The sequence below is a fragment of the Molothrus aeneus genome, chromosome 7 (assembly GCF_037042795.1).
Source record: "Molothrus aeneus isolate 106 chromosome 7, BPBGC_Maene_1.0, whole genome shotgun sequence".
Classification (NCBI taxonomy): domain Eukaryota; kingdom Metazoa; phylum Chordata; class Aves; order Passeriformes; family Icteridae; genus Molothrus; species Molothrus aeneus.
This window is the reverse complement of record NC_089652.1, coordinates 32,300,001-32,316,191: the sequence shown is the minus strand read 5'-3', so window position 1 is coordinate 32,316,191 and position 16,191 is coordinate 32,300,001. Positions and strand designations below refer to the sequence as shown.

The following is a 16,191-nucleotide window of genomic DNA, read 5'->3' as shown; positions in this document are numbered from 1 at the left end:
CTTTCAGTTTTCGCTGCTGAAGAACCAGGTAAGATTTGTAAGGTTCTGCCTTTTTACAGAACATTCTGTTATTATTTTGAAGGGGTTTTTTTGTGTATCGAAAAAAATGGGACGTTTTTAGGAAGTCCACTATCTGACTCTTAACAGGCAAACATAATAGGATGAACATTGTCAGGGACTATCTGGCCTTTAGCATGAGACATCAAGAGCGCTGGCTTCTCTAGCTACCTCTATAGCTAATTTCACTGTCTTTCATTTGTATTCTTATCACTTGAAAAACTGAAGTTCACTATGTTTTTCAGGAAGACTCCCAAATCCATCAAAACTATTAACTGGGATTAATTTTCTTTTAAGGATTAGCCTTCTAGAATTTCAAAATTCCCAATCCTTTGACTCAACCCTCTCATGTTTCTTCTTTACCAGTCTGCACTTTTGGTTTGTTCTGTGTTGTTTAGGCCACTGTCCTCTTATGGCATTGTTAGAGTTGGAATTTAATCTTGGAAAAGAGGGTTGGTGTTTTTAGAACTATGAAGCAGCTCCCAGCACACTCAACACAGGCAAGAGCAGTGGTGACTGTGTCAGGGTCAGCATTACCCACACACAGCTGTGCTGACCAGGAGGGTGACAGCCAGCTCCTTTCCCACAGTTACTGCTGATTAGTCATAGGAAAAGAACATTGCAATCTTCTAATTAAGAGTAAAGCCTTTTCAAGTCAAGTTCAACATAGCATATGTTGTGCTTTTACTTCTAAAAATTTGTTGTGGTTTTACTTCTAAAAATTTTCTGAGCTCTTTGGTTCTGTGCATTCACAGGAAAGGGATTAGATGCTAAATGACAGTGCTTTGGATAATTTCAAGTACTTTTAAAATGTTTCTGTCTTACTTTTGTCTCAAATAATGAAATATAATGGAACACTTGGTATATATGAATTGGAAATCAATTAACAGTTTTCTTTTCAGGTTTCTGGGCAGTAATACATTTAAGGACAGTATGTCTGACAACAAACAAAATAAGAGGAGAAGCAAAAAAGGTAGTCTAACCCAAAACTTATGTATTGAAAGTGTAAAATGTAGATCTGAAGCTGGAAAAGTACAGTAACAACTTGAAATTTGGCTATTTGTCGAAACTTAGCAACCATTAAAAATACAAAACAAAGTCAGAGTAAGTTTCTACCTTTGTGAAGATCTAAGATTTGGTTTGTTTTTCACATTTTTAAGTGCTCTACTTCTGTAAAGTTTCTGTCAATATTTGTCTTCTATTTCTATTCTCCTGAGATAGGAGCTGTAACTGGCTTTTGTAAGATGTCCTTTGCTTTTGTAGCCCATTGAATTAATAAACTTACCAAAGAAATAAAAAGAATTAGAAATTATACATTAACATATCAAGAAATTACAAAAATTAGTGAAATGTAACTTGCTTTTGTTTCTTTTCCTGATACATCTTTATAATAATGTTTTAATGCCCCAAAATAACTGCATTTGCCACGTGTTAGTGGAATTAATCTGCTTTTATGCAAATATTGATGTATTACTGCAGGTTGTGGAAGTGTTGTTACTTTTCAGAATGCAGACAATATAAAGGAAGAAATATATCAGTCAGACAAAGCTCTAGGAAAAACCAGGTAAGAAGCATCAGTATTTAATTTGCTCTTGGGTGTGCACAAATAGGAACAAAGAAGGTTTGTAGCCCAAATAAGAAAAATATCTCCTAGACATTATTTACAGCTCTATATGTTGTGTAGTGTTTATCTTTTCCCAATATCAATTATTGGCCACTGCTGGAGGCAGGATATTGCAATAGGTGAACAAATTATTTGGTACAATAAAGAAATATGGTATATGCTTTTTTGACTTATTAAACCCAGACAATAGTCTTGTACACAGCTTTAAGAATAACTTAGACTGCACTTCTATACCTTTTTTCAGTCACAGTATTTATCTTTTTCCACATTTTTCATACTTCAGAAAACAGGTGGCAGAAAACTGAGGCTTGTCTGCACAGCCTCTGTTTTTTCAGGCAGGCCATAGCATATTTTGTTATTAACAAAGGCACATCTGGTCTTCAGAATTCTTCTGACACACTCTCCTGATGACTCATAAAAAGTACACACTGGAAGCAATCAATTCTTGTCAAGAAGAGGAAGGTGAACAGTATGTTTTTAGGTTTCTCTTGTTGCTTGGTTAACATGGTTTGTCATTCAATCTCCCTTGTAGTCAACCTCTGCATTGCAGTCTGCTATTTCCAGAGAGAGTCACAACCGTAGAGATAAATAAAGAAAAGACACTTTGACATTCTGGGGTCTTACAAACCTCTTGGTGACATTAATCATCAGCCATATGATTGTTTGAACTGGCTCCTTCCACTTATTTTTGCTCTGTGTTTTGGTTATTTTTGTTTTGCCTTTTAGCCAAATTGCACCAACATCCCGAGCATGGCCAGACCAACAAGTGGAATGTTTTCCAAGTAAAAATCAGACAGCATTACCCAGGAGACAACACACTTCTTTACCTTTGTCCTCAAAGAAAGAGGACGTGGGATGTGGCTTTGACTTCAGCTTTCTGCTGCAGACCTCATGCCCAGAATCTAACATTTCAACAGCATCTATGGATTTAGATACTTTCCAGATAATAAAAGCACAAATGCAACCAAGTAAGTTCAATTTTAAAAGTGACAAATTTTATATAGAGTTGTATATTGGTTATCATATTGCCTTTATGTCTTTTGCTGTCTTCAGGGAGACTTCAGCTGTGCCAACCCTCTTCTTTAATTCTAAGTTTGTGTGTGCTTGCAGAATGAAGGAGATAAAGAGAAGCAATGACAAATTTCACCATCCCTGCTACTCTGTGTTGTGACACTGAGCCACAAATGTGGAGTGTAATTCTCTGTGCCTGGAGTGATGGCATCTTTCTCCCTCATACTGGCAATATTAATTAGCTACATACTGTGGTTAGCAAACATCTACAATTGAGAAGCATTTCTTTAAATTATTAGTGTCAAAATATTTTAACATTATAGTATTTTATTGTTTTCTATGGAAAATGGAATTGTGAAGTTCAGTATCACAATTAAATTTAAACCTACAACTGCACTGCAGATTTATAGCACAGTCCTGCAACCAGAGACAGATCTTTGAACACTACAATTTGAAATTAATTTATAAATATGAATTGTAGTCTGTTTAAGAACATCAAATTAAGTTTTCATTTGTTTTGATTTTTAAGGGTTAACTGTAACAATGCTAAAAACCAGGAACAAGAAATCTGAGGTAAGAGAACGTTATGTATAAAATGATCACTGGCAAAAATATTATATCCTTTCAAAATCTTAAAAATACAAATACTGAAGTAGTGTAGGTAGTTTTCTTAGTCTTAGGGTGTTGTGGTTTTTTTTTTATTTAAGAATGCAAAATATTTTAAAATTTGTTTTATATATGTGTGTCAGCAAATCTTGAGGTGTATATCAACAAATTATTAGTAAGATGTTTCATCAGAGACTTCTGGAGATAAAAGGTTGAAAGTTCAAAAAGATATAAAACCTTTAGAAATATGTATATTAATTAAAATGTGCATCTTAATTGTTAAATTAGATGTCTAGTTTTGCCAAACCCCCCAACACTTCTTTGAAATGGTAATTTAAAATTGAAGTTGAATTCTAAAATAGCCTTGATATTTGATGATTGTTGAAATTTACTGAGTTAGCAAATAAAAAATAGTCTTTTAGAATTAAACATACTTTACATAAGATTTTGTGAAACATGTAAATAGGATTACACAAAATTTTTGTACCTAGAAATAGGCTCACAATTTTACATCTCAGTACTTCACACCACTTTAAATATACTGTATTTAGAAAAAAAGAGAATTTGGCCTTCACGTATATTAATTAATAGCCTTTTGTAGAAAAGACTCAACTCATTGAATCAGATGTAAACTTCAGTGAAACCATCACAGAATACAACTGATCACAGGAAAAAAGTGAAGAGAAGTATGAAGTTGGAGCAAGATTCTGACACAGGATTATAAAAAGGGTTATGGGAAAAAAAACCCCCAAACATTTGAAGTGGAGAGAAATATTTAAGAAAAATAATTTAGCTGGCATTGGTGTGATTTAATGCAGCTTTATTTCATGTCTTGGGCTTTCTAGAGGTGTATCCTTTGGGATAAACTGGGCATTCATATTAATGCCATGCATGCTGGACAAAGCCTTCAGAACTGTCAGCTGCAAACCAACACATTGCTTTCCCTGGCATGTTCAAACCTCAGTTTGCCCTTGGAATGCAAACCAAAAATTTCCTGCAGATTGCAAACTGATGTTGAATATAGACATGCAAATGAGCACTCAGAGCGGATGACTGTGTGATTATTTCTAGTGCGTTCATTTGCATAAAAATATTCATTTCCTATAAAGAACAGAAATACTATTTTCAGAAAATCATTTTCCCTGTTCATCTGAATAGTCCAAACAAAGTACTCAGTTTCTTTGAACAGTTTCTCTACTCCTTCAAATGTACATGGTACCTTTCAACAAATGTGGTGGGGAGCAGAGAGGAACAGTAAAACACATCCCTGACCCAAGAGACTTCTGTGTCAGCTGCCTTTGGTTTTATCCATTTCACTTCACTGCAAATCCAGTGCAGACTGTGCTGTCTTCCAGTGTACCTAAAACTGTGAGCTACATCTGTGGCCATTTAACATGGATCTACATGTTTAGATTTAATATAATGTACCTTAAAGTCTATGAGTAATTTGTTAGAATTGTTTTCTCCAGAGATGCAATAGCATTCTGTCACAATGGTCTAGTTTTCCTTTTGAAAAATTGCTGACATGAGCTCTGGTTCCATTGAGAACATAATTAATGGTGTCAGCACATGTTGGAGGGTTACATAAACAGATTTTAAATCTCAGCATTAGAGTGGTGCTCTCATTCAGGGAGAGTGCACAGTGAGAGAGGAGCTCTGGCACATGAAGCCACTGCTGCCCAGCCTTTGAATTCCTGTAGCAAACATGAAGTGCCACAAGACAGAGTTAATAACTGACAAGAGGATTTGTACATGTGGACAAAACTTACTGGTTCTAAATCATGGACAATGACTTGTGCCTTAAAGCAAAAGATCCCACTTTCTGAACTAAGAAATTCTTAGAAGCAGTTCTGGATCTGAGAAAAATAATGCAAGTAATGTGTGAAAAATAATGTATTATCTCAGGAGTCTGATATTATACTTCATAATAGGTTTAATATAGAAATATATAAAATAATAATAATTTTCTAATTTTTTTTCCTAATTCTACTTGGCTCTTAGAGATTAGTTTTTACCTGTATCTGTGGTGTAGCACACTATTAATGTTTCTTTATGGAAATTACAGTTTCATTTGCCACCAGTGACATGTCAGTCTGTAAGAACAATTCATCTTGCTCCTCTAAAGGATGATATTGTCAATGAAAGCAGAAACATCAAAAATATTTTAAATATTATGAACTCTATTCCTCAGCCTATAAAACCAGTTACTAAATTTTATCAGTACCAGTTAGACAACATACTAAACAGTTACAGTGAAAAGTCATCAGAATTGATCATGGCTACAATTTCTGATAAGCTCACTCCAGTGAAGGACCTGTACTACTTCAGCATTAATAACTGTGATAAGTACCTCAACAACAAGAAGGAAGAAATCCAAAGCCATTTAAAGTGGAGGGAAGCTGATGTAGCAATTTACACAGAGAAAAAGAACCAGGTGAAATTCCAGTGTTCAGTGGTTTGTGAGAACATCCAAGCCAGGATCTGGGATCAGAGTCATCCCCAGCTGAGCTCAAGTCGTGCTCTGGTGAACTGTGGCATGTTTACAGCCCAGGCAGCATTTCCAGTGTCCAGCAACAGCAACGCCTCCAGAGCTGGCAAGAGGCAAAACAGAGCAGAGAACTGCTGTAGCACTGGTCTGGAAGAAGGAAATGCTACAGAGATGATGCTGGATTATAAAGCACAGGAAGATGCTGAGAGTGCCAACCTTGTGCTTTACAATCAGGATTTAGATTCTTCCTGTAAACGTGAAGTGATAGAGGCCTACCAAGCCTTGGAAGATAATTCTGTAGTTGCAGTAATTCCCTTGAGAGTAGAAGCTCAAGATCCCTCTGGAAAACAATCAGAAAATCAAGTCTGTCTCTCTGAATCTGAGATAGAAAAAGAAGCCACATCAGAAGCAACTTCAGAGGACCAAAGTGAGCTTGTAGCTGTTGCTGATGTTATGCTCTCTGAACAAGAGCAAGCCAGGGAACCACACACTGCTGAACAACTTGCCACAAAAAAGAGTGGTGTCTGTACCCTGCCTCCTCATGTTCCTCAGAGCCCCAATGTTCTTGCTCACAAAGAAAATGACAACAATAAACTAAAGATGAATAGAAATAAATATTCATTGAAATCTAAAATAAATAATAAGATAAAAGTATCTGAAGACTTAATTGCTTCTGAAGAGGTTACCACAAAATCAGATGCCAAGAGTCAGATTTTTCCATCTTTGGAACTGACAAAAGTGAAATCTGAGACTTCCATGAAGTGTCAGAAAAAAACCACTCAAGGACACAAAGGCCATGTTGCTCAGAGTGCTCAGAAAATTAAAAAGCAAAGTTCCTGCAGCTGCAAAAATTCAGCTGTCTTAAAGAAACATGTTACTCCCCTTTGTCTGCCACGTGTACCCTCTGCTTCAGATTTTGTAGATCTGAAATACACTGACATGTTCAAAATAATAAATTCAGATGACCAAGGCCCAGGTATTTATGAAATGTTTGGAACTCCTGTTTATTCCCGCATGAGAGACCTCGATCAGCACGAGGGCAGGTTTTATAGAGGTGTTTATTCTGTTCCACCAGGAAGATGCACCTGCAGATCTACCTGCAGATCAGGGGGAGAAAGCAGAGTCAGAAACACTCAAAAGAAAATACATTCCAAGCCAAAGAAGATCACACCTGGTGCTAAACAAAAGCAGAAAGGTTTGATCACGAAGGACAGAAGGACCAAGCTGAGTGAGAGCAACACAGAGCAAGATAAGGCAACACTTGACTTAGATTTTCAAACACATACCTTGAGTAGCACAACATTGTTCCATGGAGACATGGATCATCAGCTCACATTTTTAGAAGAGCTTTCACAGTCAACTAAGCAAAATGAATTGTTTACAAATTCAAGCCTCTCAACTATTAAAGAAGTTTCTTTGGAGCAGTTGTTGTTAGACAGCCAGGATAAATCCAGCCATCAAAGAGCTGCTGCCTCCAGCCAGGATTTCCTTCAGCTCAGTGATCAAGGCTGCAGAGAATGTGTTGCTCCAAGTGGCAGTCTGGTAACAGCAGAGCAGGACATCTGTGTGCCCCAGTGCAGGGGGGATATGGATGGTGGCAAAGGCTGGGAATCACACCAGGACTCCAAGACTGTCAGTAAAAGTGAGTTGCCCTTTTCAGATAGACTGGAATGTCAGTCCCCTACAAAAATATTAGATCACAGTTGTGCAAACACACCTCAAAACAGTGGTTTGGCAAATGAATTGACTCAGCCTTCAGTGATTTGGACAAAAAATGCCAAAAGCCCCAGTTCCCAGACAAGTCAAAACATTTCTTCCTGGTCAGATGCTGAGGATGTGACTGATGAGTTGCTTTGTTGTCTGGCCAAAGAATTGCTAATGCTTGAAGAAAAAGACACCAACTCTTCAAGAACAAAAAATACATATTCTAAAACACAAAACACACAGAGTGAAGAAGAGGAGAATATGATGAATGGAGATGAAGCATTAATAAAAAGTGCTCTAGAGAAGGTAAAAGTAATTTCTTCTTGTAACTTGCTAAATAATTTGAGTGATGCTTCACAGTTTGGATGAAAAATGGGAAATATGTGCTTATTAAAGAGATTTATCAAGTCTTTTTTCCTTGGGCCAGCTGCCCACTGATTGTTCCAGTGCTCCAGTTGAATATATCTGTGTTAGAGGCTGCATGTCAGGACACAAGCCAGAAGGTACTAAAGCATGACAGGAATAGCTGCCAAAGCTTATATAAATTGACAAATTACAGTGAATAAAGAGAATAGGCTGTTTGAAGACCTTGTATAAAAAGGTTTTGGGCAAGGCAAGAGCTAGAGATCTGGACAGGAATATGAAAAGACACTACAAATAGTCTTGCATATCCAGAATGAGTCTCTGAGTGCAACCAGATACTTCTATAGATATGAACCATAGGTATTGGTTTATCAGACAGACTTATCCAGTTTAATTAATGCTTAATCAAAACTTCAAGCTCAGAAGGCTCAGATTTTGGCCCCAAGTCAGCTGCATGCCTTCACCTACAAAGGTGTTTCTCTACCAGTACTGCTTCTCCTTGGTCCTGTAAGCTCTTTGTCCATATAAATTACAAATTTATAAGGAAATGTCTTTTACTGCATATTGATACTCTCCCCTGGGCTTCTGCAGACACAGGTGCCAATTATAGCTCTGTTCTCACTTCTCCCAGGGAGACCCATAGCTAGAGGGGATAATTATTGCCATCTTTCTGAAGCAGTCTCTTCTTCCTGGGAATTCATGGCCTGTTATTTTCATCAGACTTGTGTTGTGTGTGTTACTTAGAGCATGATGATAGCCATATTCACCCTTCAGCTTAGCAAACTGTGAGACCAAAAAAGAGAGTGTATCCTGCTCTTTTAAGTGCTCTTCTGTCTTGGTGTCAATGGAAGATGTCATGCTGTAACCTTCTGGTCATGCACTGTTGTGATTTAGACTTGAAATATTTATACAGCTTTACCTAGTGTAGCAATTCTATCAATGACCTGGGCAATTTATATATATATAAAAATCTAGAAAGCATAGTCATGCCAGGAAAAATTACTCCTTGTGAAAAAAGGGGGGGCCAAATGAAGCCTGTCTTTTCCTCTCTGCTTTCTCCTCACACTGACCATCATCTTTCAAGCAGAGTTACAGTAAAGCCTTTTTGGCTTCAAATGAAGAAAAGGGCCTTCTAAACTTTGATGAATCTCCTAAATTACCAAGAAGCAGTTTAGCTGCCAAAGATCCTATCACATGGACAAGAGGAGAAGTCCTTGGAAAGGGAGCCTATGGCACGGTAAGTTAATGTCTGAATATGCTGAGATGTGTTGGTCATCGTTGAGCTACCTCTTGTCTTAAAAAATAGCTGTTGTCCTATTCAACAAATGGGTTAAATGTTTTGGATTATACAGTGAGATATGAAACATGACAAGCACAAAGCTTTTATGTAAAGTAAGTAAATGCACAAGTTTTATCTCGTGTCTTGTTTTGATAAGTGCTGGTTTCACTGTAGGTGTACTGTGGTCTGACAAGCCAGGGACAGTTGATAGCTGTAAAACAGGTGGTTTTGGATGCATCAGATCAACTCACTACAGAAAAGGAGTATCAGAAGTTCCATGAGGAAGTTGATCTTTTGAAGACATTGAAGCATGTAAATATTGTAACTTATTTAGGAACTTGCCTGGAAGACAACATTTTAAGCATATTCATGGAGTTTGTTCCCGGTGGCTCCATCTCCAGTATTCTGAATCGCTTCGGCCCCTTGCCAGAAGTTGTCCTGTGTAAATACACCAAGCAAATTCTACAAGGGGTTGCATATTTGCACGACAACTGTGTGGTGCACAGAGACATCAAAGGCAACAACGTGATGCTCATGCCCACCGGGGTGATCAAGCTGATTGACTTTGGCTGTGCCAGGCGCCTGGCCTGGGCCAGCCTGAGCGGCACCCGGGGCGAGCTGCTGCGCTCTGTGCACGGCACTCCCTACTGGATGGCTCCAGAGGTCATCAGTGACTCTGGCTACGGCAGGAAGTCTGACATCTGGAGCGTGGGCTGCACAGTGTTCGAGATGGCAACAGGCAAACCCCCTCTGGCTTCCATGGGCAGGGTGGCAGCCATGTTCTACATCGGGGCCCACCGGGGGCTGATGCCGGCCCTGCCCGATCGCTTCTCCAGCGCTGCCGTGGAGTTTGTGCACGCCTGCTTGACCAGGTAGGGAGCCTCTGAACTGGAGAATGGAAGGGAAAACACGGGGAGTTTGTGTTCTGGAGATGGCTCATGGGAGCTCAGGTTGTGGTACATAAGACTTTATTGTAAATGCATAGGCTTTTCAGCATTTCAGGAAAGCCTTTTATCCATATCTATATCCGTATCTATATCTAATACATATATAAAAGAGCTTTACTCTTTATAATGGTATAAAAAAGCCTTCACAGATTCTCTTTTTGCAGGTCTTATAATTTACCTTCCCTGTAATTTTCATGAATAAACATGGCACTGTTGAGTTTTGGACAAAATGTTTGATAAATTTCTTTGCTGTGCTTTGCTGTTCCAGTATTGTTTGAGTTTGGTCTATGTCAGACAAGTTGTTTTAAGGACAGTATTCTAAATGGAAGTGGAATGGAATTAAGAGAGAATTTTTAAGAGTCTTGTTTTAAAATATGTTAAGTGATACCCAGCAATTAGAGTTCGGGTTCTGGCCAAGCTCTAGCTCTACTTGGATGGAGTGATTGACAATCAACGCAGATGTCTTCTGCATCAAGAAGTATTCAAGCCCTTTTGGCTTGAAGTCTAAGTCTAAATGGACTTAATTCTTGTCTTCTGCAGTGGAAAAATCTATTATCACTGCCAGTCCAGGAAACACATACTTATTTCAAACATAATACTTATTAGAAACACAAAGTTCTCTCTGTAAAACCCCAAACCATTAGCATTCACACATTATAAGAATTATTTTTGTGGTGTTTGTTTTGTTTTAAACAAAGCCATGGGCTTCTTAAAATGTATGACATTGATTGGAGATGACAGAACAACCTGACTGACAGAGGCTCAAACAGATAATTATCACCTTTCTTAAATACATTGTTCATGCACCTGAAATAGCCAAATCAGCAGAATTATTCAAAGATTTGAAAGGATTTTAGGGGAATAAGGAATGATTTCATTAATAATAAAATATTTTAGTTTTTTAATTCATAAATTCCAACAGTCTTTTCCCTTCAAGCCTCCCTTCCTTTCTATCAACTTTCCCTAAAAACCCCTAAAAATTAGTCATGAATGGATAAATAATAATAATAATAATAAAGACTAATTTTGCAATTAGGTTTTTACAGGTTTTTGAATTAGATTTTACATCACAGGCATAGATATTCATTTTATATACTGATTTGTGAAACCTTCAATGCAGAGATCAACATGAGCGGCCTTCTGCTCTGCAGTTGCTGGACCATCCCTTTGTGAAAGGAGGACAGTGAATTTTTCAAAACTCTTGCCAAAGGAGCCTGTATTTTCCATGGAAAAGATTTTCACTTGTGGAAAAAAGACCAGAAGGAACTGGATTTTAACATGACAGCAGAAATACTGGAGAGCAGTCGTGTTCAAGGAGTCTGTTATTAGGCAGCAGTGGTTAAAGAGTACCTGTTCTGCAACGCCTGTCCTTCACTGTGAACACAAGGCCACGTTGTGTTGTATTTGGAGAGACTTAAACGGAAAATAAAGTCACCATCACTGGCATGCAACAGGCCAGGTAAGCTGGAATGTCTGTAAAATCCTGTGGAACAAGCTATGGGCAGAGAGCTCTGCACCTTGGAGATGAGTAATGAGTGTGAGGAGCCTCAGACCATCTACTGGCATGAAACATACTGAGGCTTTTATTCAGTCAGGTGGGCCCTTCTGTTTTACTGGATGGGCACTTCCATTTTTAGCTGGTGAATGAGGTTTTTAGGTACATAGATCAGCCCTGTGTTCCTGTGGCCCTGAAACTCCACAGGATACTGTGGTGCTAATTGCAAGAGATAATGATCTGAGCCATGGGACTGCCTGTTTTAAATAAACAGTGCATTTTAGGGGCACTTTCAGGTCCCAGAAGGTTGAGGTTGGAAGGGGCTCTGGAGATGTTCTGGTCCAACCCCGTGCTCAGAGCAGGGCTGACTGCAGCAGGTTGCTCAGCCCTTGTCCCATTGACTTTGACTATGGATGGAGACTCCCCAGCCACTCCAGGCAACATGCTCCAGTCTTTAACCCCCTCATGGTAAAAGTGATTTTATGTTTGAGGACTGTCTTATAGGTCAAGTTGTCCTGTTGCCCCTTGTCCTGTCACTGCTAGAGTCTGGCTCTGTCTTCCTCTACTCTCTGAAAACCTGAAGTGTTTCTCTGACCACTGCAGTGAGCACTGTCTGTGACTGGGTGACAGAACAGAGCCCCTCTGCACTCCAGTGGTCTTTAAGTAGAACTAGCTACTACTAACTGCACAAAATTAAATAAAATCTAAAAAGCATTGTTAAGTACTAATAAAGCAAAAAAAAGCAGGTGTTAGTATTTATAATGTCCTTTTGTTGATAAGGCTTCTTCCTATCAAAATGGGGTAAATCTTTAGCCTTTGTGAGCAGCCAGGCTCCAGGAAGAGAGGCAGTAAAACTCAGCCCTACAACTGTTCAGAGCTGAGCTCTCAAGAATCCAGGACACTGACCTCAGTGTCAGCTCTGATGGAATGTGAACATTATAAAAGCAACTTTCCTCGGAGTGCTAAACATCTTAGTTACTTAAATAGCTTTCAAACTTTATTTTATCCCAGTAGTCAGTCAATCTCCTGACTTCAGAAAGTCAAGTCTAAACTTTATAAAAGCAAAGAGAAATCAGTACTTCTAGCAAAATTCTTTATTAATAGTTCTGTGGGTATAATGTCACATAACAATGACAGAACATTATGCCAGTATAAGAGAAATCCTAACATCACAGTAATCTTCAAAGTTCAAGCAGTTAACAGTCCTTTTTTGAGGAATATTGATTGGTGCTCATGCCAGACATCCATGGCAACGTCATGTTAAAGTATCTTCACGTTAAAGTACCTTGCAGAATAAAGGCAGGAGCCTGGGCACGTGAGCTCTAGTGGGATGTACATAATTCCATGATGTGTACTAATTCTTCTCAGATTAAGGTAGAGTCTTCAACAAAGCTGCAAAGTAAATATGAGGGTTTATTTAGCATGAAATGAAACTGAGATGAGAGTCATAAGCAAGGAAAGAATGGGAATGCTCTAGAATATATAATTAATCAAAAAAAAAGGTCAGCATTACAAACCCCCCTTCTTATGCAGAGCTTACAAGCAAAACCAACATCTCTTGATAGAGTTCTCCAATATTAAGGTTACCAGTTATTTGCAATTTATCATGTTTAATCCAGTTAATTACACTGAACATAGTCATTAGAGGTTTGTAAAACTTGAACCTGAGGTTTTAATCAAAATGTGAAAGCACATTTTTGCTTTTGCTTAACCAGACTTCAAGAATGAGGTGTCAGTTTAAGCCAGCACTTGCAACAAAGGTATTTCAGTTTAATCAGAGCTCTGCTTGCAGCAGAGCTCAGGGCCCAGCACAGCTAAACTAAGCTCTGTGTTAATCTGGGGAGCCTTGGGGTGCTTGGCTGAGCTGGTCTGGTGGAGCAGCCTACAAACAAGTCTAATTTTGCATATTTCTTACTTGAGGAGATCAGAGATTTCCACACCAAAATCCAGGTGCCTAATTCCAGGTATCCAGTGTAACAAGGGGAAAGAGTGTGAAATCCTGAAAACCGTTTTTTTCCCATGAGACTACTCAGTGAGCATGGTCACACTTTGCTTCATGATTTATAGCGTTGGAGCAGGGTTTAAAGGCTGGTTTAAAGGCTACACCTTCCTTTCTGAAAGCAGTAAGGACCCATGACAGTGCATACAGCCCGCCAAGGCCTTGCTGTGACTGCATGTTTCAAGGTTTGGAGCTAAACCCTCAGCAGCTGAAGCCACAGCCCTGTCCCGGTGTGAGCGCAGGGGTAGCCGGCGTTTCTGTGGCACCGTAACGGGAGCCGTGGCTACGCCGCAGAAGGGCGGGGCCACACGCAGGCCGACCCAGCTGAGACACGGCTCTGAGCTACCACCAGCAGCAGGGTGTCAACATTTGCATCTGAAAATGCACTCGTCTGCCTCTCTTTCCAAGGAAGCAGAGCCTGGTCCCCCAAAACACAAGAGTCTCTTGAGATTATTTGGGTTCAAATTTAGTGCTGGTCCACAAAGCTCAGTGGGAGCCCATGCAATTTCTACACCACTGCTACCAAAGCTCTGGTTCTTGCACACAGGCAAAGAACCAGAGTTGTCCCACGGAAGGGCCTCCAGGACACACTCCAGTGCCTTCCCCCTCCTATTTCTCCCTTCCCACAGGGACCTGCACCACGGGACAGCTAAGGAATTTTAGAGGTTTGTACAAAACCACAATGTCTGAACTACAGCAACACCAACGTTGTTGTTACAAGTGCAGGAGTAGAGGGGAGTCAAAACCAAGCACTGAGTATCACGGTTATCAATTTAGTTTGGATTTGTTAGATCCACTTCAGAAGCCAGAGAAAGTCACTCCCAGTAGCAGTGGGAGAGAAGACTCCTGGCTCTAATTATCTCTTTAAGGTGTAAGGAGTTAAGCCTTTTAGAGAAAGGAGGAACGAACTAGCTCGTTCAGTCTGACATAACCTCCAAGGCTCAAGACATAAATTTTTAGAACTCATTATGCTTATGTGCATTTACATAAAATTAAAGAAAGCAAACAAAGTCTTTGTCCACTTGCCCTCAAACAAGGATGGGGAACCCTTCCACATAAGGTTTAAGAATGCATGGCATAGCACTGCCACCCACCCCCTCACTGCTAAAAAGAGAAATAATACTGAAAACCCCTCCACTGTTACTACCATGCACAGGCTCTGCCTCCAAGGTACAGAGAAGGAGCAGCTTAAGGTAGCACAAAATGTCTAGAATTTGCTCTTCAGGTACCAAATACCTGATCAATGTAATGGAAATAAAGGAAAAAAGTAAGACTTCAGACTTTCCAGCATTCCATTATTTGAGTGATTTGATGACAACTAGCAATGCTTTGCCAATAACTGAAAGGGGATCTTAGTGTTTACTAATGAAGTTGGAAAAATTAAACATAGGAAAATGGGATCATTGCTGCACAGTAGAGGTGAGGTAGGGAATTTTATTGAAAATACTTTTTTTTTTTACAAGTTCTTAGAAATAAACTTTTCTAATCTCACACAAACAGCTGTACCTCAAAAATTCAACTAAGCTATTATGAAACATTTATATTTACAGTTAGTCAAAAGAATATACAGAACTGCCATGTTATGCAAATAGCCAAGTACCAGCTCACAGTGAGATACATCACCCCAGTATTCCCACCATCAGGAAGATTCAACATACCAAAGAATCTCACTATTCTACAAACCTCATTGCACAAAGAGGGAAGATTTTTAATAGTGTTGTAGCAAGGTCTCCACTACAGCATCATTTTACAAATTACATAATTCATGTACTCAAAATGTTAACAAAAAATCTGTAATAAGTGATGAACAAAGTAATAGTGTTGACTATGAGCCTTTTATTGCATTTATTCAGTCATTCACGTGAGGCCGATGCCGATCCCAATAGTTTGCATTCATTTCCAACACCTCAGCCAGGCTGCAATTCACACCATTCACTAATTTACAGTGGGTTTCAGTCAGCAAAAACTAGTGGCACCTGATTGCATCCCCTCTCCCTCCCTCTCAGTCCTAGGATCACCACATGGAATTCAGACACAAACACACAGACAGTTTTACCTATTTACAATTACATTGAAAGCCAAACCCCATGAGTTTTATGGACATCCTGTACAGAGAAACCAAAACCCACTATTTGGATCTCAATGTAACATAGCAACATTTTGTCCACCACATTTCACAACTTCCCAGAATCAAAACAGGTAATAGTTTTTTTTGTAACAGCACCATAGGAGGAAGGCCTATGCTCTTTTCCAAGGTATATTAGACAGGCACTAGTTACCATCCAGACATTTTAACTCCAGGTTGTGACAGCAACTGCTATATTTACAGTACAATATATTGCTTATCCAGAGTGGCTGTATAAGATGCATTTCCTGGCACAATTATTTAAACAGACACAAAAAGAAAGTACTGTAGTGCTTCAAAGACAAAGACAGTTTCCTGCTATTTCATGAGTCTGCCCAGGCTCTAGTTTAGGACAGTTTATAATGCAGATTACATTGGTTACAAATCAGACCCAAGAGTAGCACAGAGATGGAAAGGAAAGTGACTATAAAAGGATAGAAAATATTCAACAATGCAGAAGTTTGTAACAAGAAGTTACATCCCGAATGTAGAA

The 16,191-nt window shown here is 39.1% G+C and overlaps 2 protein-coding genes across 2 annotated transcripts in view; one reads left to right on the top strand and one right to left on the bottom strand.

Moving 5' to 3' along the window:
* Positions 1-990: 990 nt before the first annotated feature.
* MAP3K19 (mitogen-activated protein kinase kinase kinase 19) lies at positions 991-12,284 on the top strand. Its single transcript, XM_066554032.1, has 8 exons — positions 991-1,030; positions 1,537-1,621; positions 2,408-2,649; positions 3,222-3,265; positions 5,364-7,796; positions 8,941-9,090; positions 9,307-10,004; positions 11,200-12,284. The coding sequence occupies exons 1-8, from the start codon at positions 991-993 to the stop codon at positions 11,264-11,266; spliced, it is 3,759 nt and encodes a 1,252-aa protein (XP_066410129.1). The 3' UTR covers positions 11,267-12,284.
* A 365-nt stretch (positions 12,285-12,649) lies between these two features.
* CCNT2 (cyclin T2) overlaps positions 12,650-16,191 on the bottom strand; it is a 25,737-nt gene continuing 22,195 nt past the window's right edge. Inside the window, exon 10 of the mRNA XM_066554033.1 lies at positions 12,650-12,966. The gene's annotated coding sequence lies outside the window, so the exon portion shown is untranslated. The remainder of the gene's footprint in view (positions 12,967-16,191) is intronic.

Excerpts from the sequence above, each read along its gene's own strand:
- MAP3K19 (XM_066554032.1), top strand. The coding sequence starts at position 991 with ATGTCTGACAACAAACAAAATAAGAGGAGAAGCAAAAAAG. Across the intron at positions 2,650-3,221 it reads AAAAGCACAAATGCAACCAA|GGTTAACTGTAACAATGCTA; the intron begins GTAAGTTCAATT and ends TTGATTTTTAAG. Across the intron at positions 9,091-9,306 it reads GAAAGGGAGCCTATGGCACG|GTGTACTGTGGTCTGACAAG; the intron begins GTAAGTTAATGT and ends GTTTCACTGTAG.